This window comes from Motacilla alba, chromosome 29 (genome assembly GCF_015832195.1).
Source record: "Motacilla alba alba isolate MOTALB_02 chromosome 29, Motacilla_alba_V1.0_pri, whole genome shotgun sequence".
Taxonomy (NCBI): Eukaryota; Metazoa; Chordata; class Aves; order Passeriformes; family Motacillidae; genus Motacilla; species Motacilla alba.
This window is the reverse complement of record NC_052044.1, coordinates 230,372-241,893: the sequence shown is the minus strand read 5'-3', so window position 1 is coordinate 241,893 and position 11,522 is coordinate 230,372. Positions and strand designations below refer to the sequence as shown.

At 52.1% G+C, this 11,522-nt stretch overlaps 1 protein-coding gene across 1 annotated transcript; it reads right to left on the bottom strand.

Moving 5' to 3' along the window:
* Positions 1-4,653: 4,653 nt before the first annotated feature.
* On the bottom strand, positions 4,654-11,098 carry LOC119712739 (keratin, type II cytoskeletal 6A-like). The gene is made up of 9 exons (XM_038164332.1): positions 10,529-11,098; positions 9,756-9,970; positions 8,070-8,130; positions 7,363-7,458; positions 6,954-7,118; positions 6,479-6,604; positions 6,055-6,275; positions 5,728-5,762; positions 4,654-5,557 (listed from the first exon to the last, which is right to left on the bottom strand). Exons 1-9 carry the CDS (start codon positions 11,096-11,098, stop codon positions 5,247-5,249), a joined length of 1,800 nt encoding a protein of 599 aa, XP_038020260.1. The 3' UTR covers positions 4,654-5,246.
* Positions 11,099-11,522: the final 424 nt, after the last annotated feature.

Here is an 11,522-nt window from a genome sequence, read left to right as displayed (position 1 = left end):
TCCCCTAGCTCTGAGTACCTTAAAGGACTTTGATTCCAATTTTTCCAGTGGAGATCAGCACCAAAGGGCAGATTGTCCCTCCCCAGGGAGATACACAACGTGGGGAGTCTGGGTGTGCAGGGCAGAGCTCCCCCAGTTCTCCCAGTGGGATGTGTCAGTGCTTTCCTTTTTCCCCTCAGGCTCCCTTTGCATCTGAAACTTGTCTTTTTTTGGCTAAGGAATCCACCGAGTGCGTTGGAGCCCATGGTTAATAACAGTAGTAATAACGCAGCTCCTCCAAGCAACTGAGTAGGAATTAATTTCTTTCCATTCCATGTTCTGCCAGGGTGGAGGTGATGTGGTCGTCACTCATCCGGAAGGAATTTCAGAGGTAATTACAAAAGGCAGAACTGGGAGCACAAGGAGCTGTAGCTACAGGTTTGGGGTATGGGCTGATGGAAGGGGGGGTCCCCACCCTGCTCTGTTGATGAAACACAGAGTTTCCAGGTAGCTCCTGGGGGTGTGTCTCCCATGCTCCTGCAGCTCCAGACATGGAATGGATTTGCTGCTCTGGTGCAGGGACCTTCTGATACAGAGGTTCCAGAGCACGGTGCTGGAGCTCACCCACTGCTTGGGAGCTTTTCCCCCTGATCCCACCTCAGGAGCTGTGTCTGGGCAGGTCCCTCTGGGCCAGAGTCCCTCCGGTGTGAGAGAGGCTGGGCAGGCTCTGGAGCTCCCTTCCTTCCTGCTCCTCGTTTCCTTCCACCAGGATGAGCAGTCACTGCAAGCCCAGAGAGGAGAACACTTTACAAACTGTAAACCTGGGAGTAAAGTCTTGGCTGAATTTGCATCTGGCACCCTGCTGCTGTCAAGGTAAAAAGTTCTCCTTTGAAATTAGGGAGTTCTGCCTCTGTCAGGGCAATAAATGCAACTCCAGCCCCTTTAGTGAGAAATCTGAGCCATTTTCCTGTGTTTTAGTAAACAGGGATGTCTCCAACAGCTTTTCATCACCTCCTCTCCAACCCTCTACTCCTCTGCTCCTGTCTAGAATCCATCTGAGAATCCTTCATCTGATGCAACTTCTCAGGCTGAAATTTTTGGATGTTCCTCTCTGTGTTTTGTTTGCAAAAATAACCATATTTGTAAAACAAGAGCGTGTCAGAGTACCTTGCATTGGTTCACCTGTGCTACCTAATCTCAGTTTAATTATCAGCAAAGTCAAGGCTGTAATTTAGGTTAATTTCTTAAATTAAAGCCTTTGGGTTAAACTTGGGCTTCCAAGCTAAATTCAAACCCGACTCATTTCGGGCGTAATTTACTATTTCATCCCACGTTAATGAAGACCAGCAAGACTGAGGTTTTTCCACAGGAGACCACTGAACTCACAGCATCCCTCTGCTGTGGGGCCAGGCCCCTGAGACCTCCTGGGTGGGAGGCGAGTGTCCATGAATCCCATTTCCTGAAGGGATGAATTAGGACGAGCTCCTCAGAAGTTTTCCCATAGGTGTTGCCCTGTGCTGGGTCCTTTGAGCCTGTTCCCAGCAGTATCTGGAGGCCAGTCAGCTCCAGCTCCTGGGTGACTTTGAAGTGTAGGTGTGACCTGCTTTCTCCAGATAATTGTTTTCTGTGCCAGCACGGAGGCTCTGGGTGCACTCCAGGCTTTGCAAAGAACTTCAGCTCATCACTGCTGCCTGGCACATGCCTGGGAGGGCTTGCTTTCCCTGGGGTCTGCTGCATCTCGAAGGACCCTCAGACTTCTGGAGGGGTCTGGTACCTCCTTTATCCTGTTCTGGTGCCTGGCTGGTGGCACCAGAAGGAACCTGGATCATCCACATCTCCTTGTAATGCCTTTGGAGAATCCCCTGCCCTGGGCTGGGCTGCTGGGGCCGTGACCCCACATGAAAACATGAACTCCAAAGCTGATGGTGGTCGCAGGGTATTTGTCCTATCCCATCCTTCCTCCTGGCCCTGGGGCACGTCTTTTCTCTCAGTAAAGAAAACAGAGCCCTGGAAATGGTGTTGCTGGGGAGTCCCACAGTTTTGGCAAGCTCTGTGCACATTCCACGTCCCTCAGCTCCATCCTGCTCCCGGCTTGGTTTTCCTTCTGAGGATCCACAGTGCTGGTGTGGAGTTTAATTTCTCCCTGTTAAAACCAACCTGGATCAGCACAAGGAGCTGGGACGACAAACACGGATTATCCATGTGTCCTGTAAAGTGGATCCAATCACAGGGCAGCAATTCCAGGGGACCTGGTGTTTATTCACCACTCAGCTGTCCCAAGGGATTGGTTCCATTCCTGACCTCCAACTGCTTTTGGCAGCAGGATATTGCTCCGACTGAGCAGGTGGCAGCTGGGAATACTGTTCCATTGTGGATTTGCTGCATCCTGTGTTGCCTTCCCTGCAGGCGTTTTGTGTCTTGTTTCATTTACAGCCTGTGCAAGTAAACAATTTGCAAATTAAAATAATTGTCTTTGATGGAAATTCTGCTTTTGAGTCAAAAAAGCTGCAAAGTTTCATTTTGGAATTGTTAATGGGAGTTGGTTCAGTGTTTCGGGACAGGATCATTCCCATAGGGAATGTTGACATTTCTGGGTTTCAGAAAATGTTTCACCCAGTGTTTTGGGGGCAGCTAAAATCCCATGTCACATTTGACTCAAGTGTGTCAAATTTTTCAGGTCTCTGCAAATCAGGAGGATGGAAGTTGAATCCAGCTTTTTGCATCTGCTCTGCAAATTCCCAAGGAAGATGTGCCAGGATGGGCTCTCAGAACACTTCGCTGGAAACAGAAAACACACAGAGCTGCTCAGGGCTTTTTTGGCTGCATCTTCACCCTCAGCATGCAGGAGACAGACCCAGCACTGGCTCCCGGAGGCTCAGGAGCTGTCCTGGTGCCATGGGGATGGATAAGGATTTGGCAAAGATGTTTCATGCAGGGTTCATTGGTGGTGGACCCATGTGTTGACGCGGCCAATGGTCCAACGTGTTGTGCAACTTGGGTTAAAAACCAGAAACCATCAGATTTGGCATTTTCAATGATAAAACCCAAAAAATTGGGCTGCTCTGCCTCCAGCCACCACCTCAGCTCTGGGAGCTTGTCCCCATTCCCTCAAATCAGTCTAAGGAAAAAAGCCAGATGCCTAAAAAGTGGGTAAACTCTTCAATTAATGGAGCCAAACCATCCACCACCATAAAACCTCCTCTGGTGTAAATGGGCTGTCCCAGCTTTCCCAAGATATCGTTCCACAGTCGTTCCCAGCTGCTGGAGTGGAGCCTCGGGATGTTCATCCCACCATAGGACCATTGGGCGGGACCATCTCTTTCCCTGCTCTGGGTCCCCACCTGCTGGAGATGCTCAGCTGGCTTGGCCAGGACTCTCACACCTGCACCAGGCGATGGACGAGGGGGTCCTGTTGGTGTGGGAGCTTGGAGGTTTTTCCCTGGAAAGCTGCTCTGGAATGTTGCATGAGGGGCTTTTTCTGGAAGACCCGGCTTATGGCCCCTCTCCTCTCCACCCCTGGCTGGAGGTTGCAGAGATTGAGAGATGGGCTGATGGGCACTGACCATCTCCTTTTGGGACCAGCATTCCCAAAGGGCTGTGGGTCCTTCCTCTTCTGCCCTCCTTCTGCCCTGGCTCTCTCCTTGCCCGTGGCTCTTGTCCTGCCATGGGAGCTGCATTCCCACCTTGCCTGGTGCTGCCCATTCCTGCTGGGATCCACACCTGGCACTGGCAGGAAGTGGGATCAGGACATGCCTGTAGAGCCACAGGAGGGAGCCCGGGGCTGGCATGAGATCTCAGCTGAAACCCTCCAACCAGGCAGGTCATGGAAACCTCCCGGGTGGCTGGGTGGCAACTGGGAGACTGAAGAGCTGTGGGCACCTTGGCAGTCCTTGGGTTCACTCCAAATGAACCTGAGGCCCTGAAACTGCCCTTGCAGAGGAGCAGCCAGGATGTTTCATGGGATATTTGCACATCCCAGAGAAACCTCAGTGTGCAAACAGTGTGTGTGCAGATTTTGGGTGCCTTGCCCTGTGCCTGCCCCTGCAGCTGCTCTTCCCAACCAGGGCAATGCCCACCTGCTCCAAGCCCTTCCTGCTGTGTGCCAGTCTCACTGTGTCCTTGCCATAGTGCTGATGCCAGAGGTGGGCTCCTCTGATGTACAATTTACTCCTGCTTGTACAAACTAATGGCTGAGCCATGCCCTGCGTGAGCCAGCCCATGAAGCCCAAATAAACCCTTGGGAATCACCTTTCTTTTCCCCACTTCCCTGCACTTCCTGCCTCCTGCAGTGACAGGCAGAAAGGGCAACTTTGCAGGTAACCACCGCAGTGGGCTTCATCCAGCTTTTGGCTCTGTTCTGAGGCAGCTTTTCCTTCCTGTGCCTCAGTTCTCCATCCACAGAATCATGGAATAGTTTGGGTTGGAAGGGACCCTAAAGCCCATCCAGTTCCACCCACATGCCATGGGCAGGGGCACCTTCCATAGACCATCTCACCCTCCTTTCCATTTGCCCCAACTTGTCCTACAGCCCAAGTCCTAAAACTGGGTTTTGTTTCCTCAGGGAGCCAATCCTGTCTCAGGAACTGCCCTCGGGGTGTCCCCAGTGCAGCAGGGACGCAGCACAGACCAACACCCACAGCACGAGGAGGGAAGAAAAGCCAAAACCCAGCAGAGTTTAAAAAGGACAAATGCTCTTTTATTGGACCTTACGGTAGGTTAGGCAGGGAAGTGAGGAGGCTGCAGCCATGAGGACGAGTAGTTAGAAATCTTGTGCACACAAAGCAAAAACCTTTCCCACAAGTGCCGGAGAAAACAGAAGGGGCTGGAAGAAACCTTGAATTGCAGACAAAACCTTTGGAGGTTGTAACATGTGTTGGGGGGCAGAGGCTTTTAGAGCCTCTTAGAGGTGTTTTCACTGCTGAGGACCGGGACTGTGGTTCCACAAGGCTGTGATTCACCCTTGGAATGGGATGAATGAAATGGTTGTCCCTGTCCCATAGTGCTTCCATTTCCCTTTGAACGCCTGACTTTGAGGAGAGACCAAGGGCTTGCTGACAGAGAGGCACCACGGGGTCCATGCCCAGCCAGTGACCTGTTACAACCTGTGCTTCAGCCAAAGATGATCCAGATTCTCATAGCGGGGTCCTGGTCCCCCCCGCTGCCCCAGAGGTGAAGGACAGAGGAAGGAGAGGCTCTAGCGCAGCTATTTACACCATGATCTGCAGGGCAGGAGGCCAGAATTGCCAACGGCCATGTGCTTGCCAGCCTTATCTGATGGTCTTTTTGCTGGTGGTGGTCTTGGAAACGATCCTGACACTGCCTCCCGTGCTGGAGCTGACGCCCCGGCTGCTCCCAGAGCTGAAGGAGCTGCCTCCGCCATAGCTGAGCCCCCCAGAGAAGCCTCCACTGCCGCCGCCGAAGCCTCCGCTGCCGCCGAAGCCTCCGCTGCCGCCTCCAAAGCCGCTGCTGCTCATGGTGTAGCTGCTGCTGCCGCCGCCACCGCCCATGCCGAGCCCCCCGCCCAGGCACAGGCCGCTCCCGCCGCCGTAGCCCATCCCGCTGGAGCTGCTGACCACGGCTGGAACGAACCAGGAACAGCCGTGTGAGGGGACAGCTGGACTCCCGAGGTGGGGAGGTCTGCAGTGTCACCCCCTTGGTGAGGGGCAGGTGGGACGAGGTGGAAGGGAGGCAGATACAGAGAGATGGAAGGAGGGGGATGTGACGAGGTGGAAGGGAGGTGATACTCACAGACACTGACAGCTCCGACTCCTTCTCCAGCAAGCCTGTTGGGAAAGGGGAAAGTGAGCAATAATGCCAAAACCTTGTCCATGGGGTCATCTAATAAGGCCTGCATGGCCTTCAGTAGGGTGGGGTGTGTCTGTGTTACAGGTGAAAGGTGACAGTGCTTATTTTTATCAGTATCAGGCGCCAAGAGATGGAGAAACAAAACTTTGCCTACAAAGTTCACAATTTCAACCATCTGTCTGTCTGCCCTGGTGCTCCGGCCCCTTGGGAAGAGCTGTTTGACATCCAGATGGTCTCTGGTCAGCACACAGCACGTCCACCCGTCCTCACCTGCTCTCCTCGCCCTCCAGCAGCTTCCTGTAGGTCGCGATCTCGATGTCCAGGGCCAGCTTGACGTTCATGAGCTCCTGGTACTCCCGGAGCTGCCGGGCCAGGTCAGCCTTGGCTTTCTGCAGGGCATCCTCCAGCTCAGTCAGCTTGGCCTTGGCGTCCTTGAGGGCCATCTCCCCGCGCTCCTCAGCCTCAGCAATGGCTGCTTGGAGGTTGGCACACTGGGAGTGGGGACAACAGGCAGTTGTTTGATTTGGGCTCCCCAAACCACTCTCTCTCTGTTGCTGGGGGGTTGTGGACAGTGGCTGGTGGCCACCAGGGTGGCACTGAGGGCTCCTGATGGGACCTGGCTCTTCCTGCTGTGCCTGACCACCATCACCTCCTACCCACCTCCTCCTGCTCTGCAGGACCATCCCTCTCCTACCTGTTTCTTCACGCTGTCGATCTCATTCCGCAGCCTCTGGACCATCCGGTTGATCTCTGAAATCTCAATCTTGGTGTTCCTCAGGTCATCCCCGTGTCTCCCAGCAGAGACCTGGAGCTCCTCGTACTGGTGCAGGGAAAGGAGGAGAGCACTGGTGAGCACTCAGAGCTCAGGGAAGGCTGTGGGGACTTCAGGGACAAAGTGCAGGTCTGGATGAGGATTAAGGGGACAAGATTTCTCTGAAATCTGCCCATGGAATAATGGCACTTGCCCTTAACTCTCAATATCTGCTGGGAAGGCAGTGCCTGATGGCACAGGGGACCTTGGTGTTGTCACCTACAAGAACCTAGAAGGCGAAGTGTTTGAGCCCAAAGTCGAAACTTTTGAACATCTCATCCTTGTCTCCCCTCAGCTGATGGGAAATAATTTCTGATCATTTCCGACCCAGAAATGGTCTGTCACCCCGGTTACCCACCTTGTTCTGGTACCAAGCCTCGGCCTCGGCGCGGCTGCGGTTGGCGATGTCCTCGTACTGCGCCTTCACCTCGGCGATGATGCTGTTGAGGTCCAGGTTCCGGTTGTTGTCCATGGACAGCACCACAGAGGTGTCGGACACTTGCTGCTGCATCTGGGACAACTCCTGCAGAACATACAAAAAATGAAATTAATGGTCTGGAGTCCATGGTGGAAACCACAGAGATGAGGTGACTGGGAGTCCTCCCCGCTGTTTTCTTGCATTTCCCTTGCTCTGTCTTCATTTTCTAACTTATTTCTGCATTATCATTTCCAAAAGCATGGGACCACCTTCTCCTCCGGTCCCCTAGAGCCCTGGGTGTGCGATCCACAGGGCAGGAGCTGGGGGATGCTCTCCAGGAGCCACTCACCGCCTCATACAGAGCTCTCAGGAAGTTGATTTCCTCTGCCAGCGCATCAGCCTTGCCCTGGAGCTCAACCTTGTTCATGTAGGCACCATCCACGTCCTAAAGAGAAGATACCAATGGTTTCTGATGAAACCAGAACACAAAGGAGCTTCAGGACACCAATGGGACCGTGTCTGCTTCCAGGTCTATTATTCATAGAATCGTGGAATGATTTGGGTTGGAAGGGACCTGAAAGCTCATCCAATTCCCAACCCTGCCATGGGCAGAGACACTTTCCACAGACCATACTGCCTTGGACTCTTCCAAGGATGGGGCAGCCACAGCTTCCCTGAGCAGCCTGTGCCACTGCCAGCAGTTCCTTAGGCTCATTTTTATGTCCCTGTGATCAAGGTATTTTTTTAATGTAATGTTGGACATTGACTGTGAGCCAGAACCAGGTTCTTGGGCAGAAGGCAAAGCTCTGACTCACAAGGATGTGACCAGAGACTAAGCTGAGCTGAGCCACAAGAGAACAGAAAACAGGGCAGCTCTGTTGGCGCAGAGAAGGTTGTGCCCATTCCTGGCCTCAGGAATACCCAACCCAGGATGTGCTGATCTCCCAGCTTGACCCAGCCATGAGGGTGCAGGACCCCAGCTCCCACCAAATCTTGCTTGAACTCTGCAAGGTGAGTTAATTCCCTTTCCTGGCCCATAATTCCCAATCCAGTCACCTTCTTGAGGACCACGAACTCGTTCTCAGCACCTGTGCGCCGGTTGATCTCGTCTTCGTATCTGCCGGGATAAAAGAGTGAGGTGGGTTGGATGGAATGAAGAGGTGGGAGAACCCCATTCCCAAACCATCAGTTGTGGCTCATGGATATATTCCCTACTCCCACATGTTTATCCAGAGCAGACGCAGAGCAAATATTACTGTCTTTGAACTGTGGGACTCCATGGTGTGAGTAGTCCCAGTTAAATTAATATATTTTAATCACTGCCCATAAAGTCAAGCTCATACATAAATGTGCAGATTCAGAGCCCGTTTTGGCAGGAAGCAGGAGCAGCCGTTCCTGGTGACCTTCGCTCCAAGCAAAGTTATGCAAAAGACTTTCAACAAAGCTGCACTGCAATGCCTACAAATGTATAATAAAGCAATCATTTGGTATTTGATATTATAATAATGCTAATGGCTCTGAAGAACCCAATGCAGCATTTAATTAAAACAAAAAACTCCATGGTTGTGCAAGAGAGGATCATTACAGCTCTGACAGTGGTTCTGTGGAACTTTCTATGGCTCTGAGCAACATTCTCTCATCAGATAATCAGGGCAGGGCTTAGCTAGAAAGTAGACAAAACATGCAGGCTCTTGAGACAAAACCTGGCTTTCAAAGGCAGATTTGTGCCAGTCCTCTCACCAATCTTGGCAGAGTTTTCCCTGCAGCCGGATCTCTTAGTGGACAAGGGAAGAGGTGGGAATAAGCCAGTGGACTGGGAACAAACTCTAGACTTAAAATAAAATGTATTCTCTTTTCCAAGAGGTAGCTCTGAAATCCAGACTGTAGAATTTATCATTTGGCGCTAACCAGTATTTCCAAAAATCCTAGAACACATTTCAAGACCTCAAAAGCACCCAAAACCACACCAGCAGCTCTGCCAGTCCCTCCTGTTGGATCTAAGTACTCTCTTCCCAGCTCCCCTCCCAAAAAATCTGTCTCTTCCCATGCTTAACTACCTAATATTAACATACTCCAGCCCTGCAGGGTGATTCTCAAATTTGCAGCCGGGACTGGTTGAAGATGGGACATATTGTTCTCAGCCAAATAAAAGTCAATGGCCTCACCTAAAAATCCCCCCAAAAATCCCCTCCAGGCAGCAGGTGCTGACTGGCATGTCCTGAGAATGATCCATCCCCCCTCCACTGCATCCCAGCAGGGGGTTAATGTCCTCCCCAGGGAAGTTTTTGGCAAAGGGCAGATCATCTTCCAGGTGATGGGAGCTGAGTGAGCCTGAGCACTCCCAGGTCACCTGGGCCCTCTAGAAAGGCTGGAATTTTCTTTCACAGAATGGGAATGGGGGATTTTTGAGCTGGAAGTTTATTGGCTACATTTCATTCTGGTTTTGCCTGTCTATTATCCTCAAAATTTATCAATTTTTCTGTCTCCTGGAATATTATTTCAGGAGACTCCAGGGATCAGACTGTGACCTCTGTTGTGCTGGAGCACAGTTCCTCAGGAATTCTGTGCTAAACACTGACCTTGCTTGTGATAAATGTAAAGTAACAAGGGGTAATTCTTGGAACACGTTTTATGCTGGGAAGAGGAACCTGGATCAAACACTAAGTGTGTACCAGCAGGAATGAGCACCGGCCCAGATTTCCCTGGCTGGAATGACGCACGCTGCAGAGCGGGATCTCTTACTTGTTCTTGAAGTCTTCCACCATGTCCTGCATGCTCCGGAGCTCGGAGTCCAGCCGGCCCCTCTCTCCCATCAGGCTGTCGAGCTGCCGCCGGAGGTTGTTGATGTAGGCTTCGAAAATGGGCTCCAGGGACTTCCTGGTGACAGTGTGACCCTGCTCTTGGAGGAGGGTCCACTTGGTCTCCAGCACCTTGTTCTGCTGCTCCAAAAAGCGCACCTGGGGAGAAACAAAACCAGGGACACGTGTGGAAAAACCTCACAGCTGCCAGGAAAAGGTGGGATCACCAACAGAAAAGGTCCAGAGATGTCGGGACAATCAGAAGGGAATTATTAGGAGTGTCCCAGTTTAGGGCATTGGATTCTTAAAAGTATTAGAAGCTTCTGGAGATGTGTAGCAAGATTTTTTTTTCAGGAGTTTTAATCAGGCCAAACACCCGTACTTGCAACTTTAATGTTTCTCCCCCCAGTAGATGTTCAGCCCACCTTACTGGTTTAAACTGGTTGTATCCCATTGTAGAGAAGAGTCATCCACCCCAGGATTGTTTTTACAGGGAAGAGAAAGAATTACTTTGTCAATAATATAAAGGCACTGAAAAACTCATCCTTGCTAAGAGGAAACATAAAACAGTTCTTAGTTTTCAGCCAAGCCCACGTTGTTTGTCAGCTGGGATCAGTTCAGGCAAGTCCCTAAATCCAAATGAGGCTTCTTCCTGAAGTTTTTTTCCCAAGGCAACTGATAGCATGCGTGGCTTGATGGTTCAGACCAATCTCTCACCTTGTCAATGAAGGAGGCAAATTTGTTGTTGAGGGTCTTGATCTGCTCCCTCTCCTGCGTTCGCACCTTCTGGATTTCCGGATCGATATCCAGCTTGAGGGGTGCCAGGAGGCTCTGGTTGACGGTCACTTCGTGGATGCCACCAGGTGGGCAAACAGGGAACCCGGGGCCACCTCGGCCACCAAATCCAGGCCCTCCCAGCCCAAACCCACTTCCCAGCCCGTAGCCACCACCACCACCAGCTCCACCTAAGCCAAAGCCAGCGCCTGCTCCTCCACCATAGCCAAGACCAAAGCCGTATCCGCCCCCGGCTCCACTCCGTAGACCTCCACCGACCGAGCTGTAGGAAATTCTTTTGCTTCCACCCAAGTTATAGAGACTTCTGCTGCCGAAGCCACCGCCAGCTCCAAAGCCTCCTCCACCTCCAGCTCTTCCTCCTCCAACTCTGGAGACAGAGACAGAGCTAAAACTGCTTCTGGTCCCACCACCACCACCTCCTACAATAGCAGAGCCTGAGCTGAAGCCCCTCATGCCCCCTCCAGTAGATGATCTGAAAGAGATGCGGCTCATGGCTGGTTCGGTTGGGAAGACAAAGAGTAGGAGAGAGGAAAACAAAAAGAGGCTGCGCAGCAGGAAAAGAGCAGAGGGCAATGGAGACAGAAACCCCTGTAATGGGAGAGCTTGGGAGCCTCCTCTTTTATCTGCTTGGAAAACTTGGCACGGGAATTCAGAACTTGACGTGCCTTGCAGCAACTTGCCTTGTCAAACACACCTCGGCTACGGCGAGGCGCTGAAAAATGCATTGTTTGCAGGCAGGAAAGTAACGGCGAGAGGGAGCTCCCCCCTCCACCAAAGCCGCCGCTCTGAGTCATGGAATTAGCATTGAATGGGACGAGGTCTGCACTCAGGGCAGGATGCAACATGATTCCCGAGACCCTGGGAGCCGCTTTCCCTCAGGCAAGACAAGGACTCGCTCGCTTGAGCAAAGCGAAGA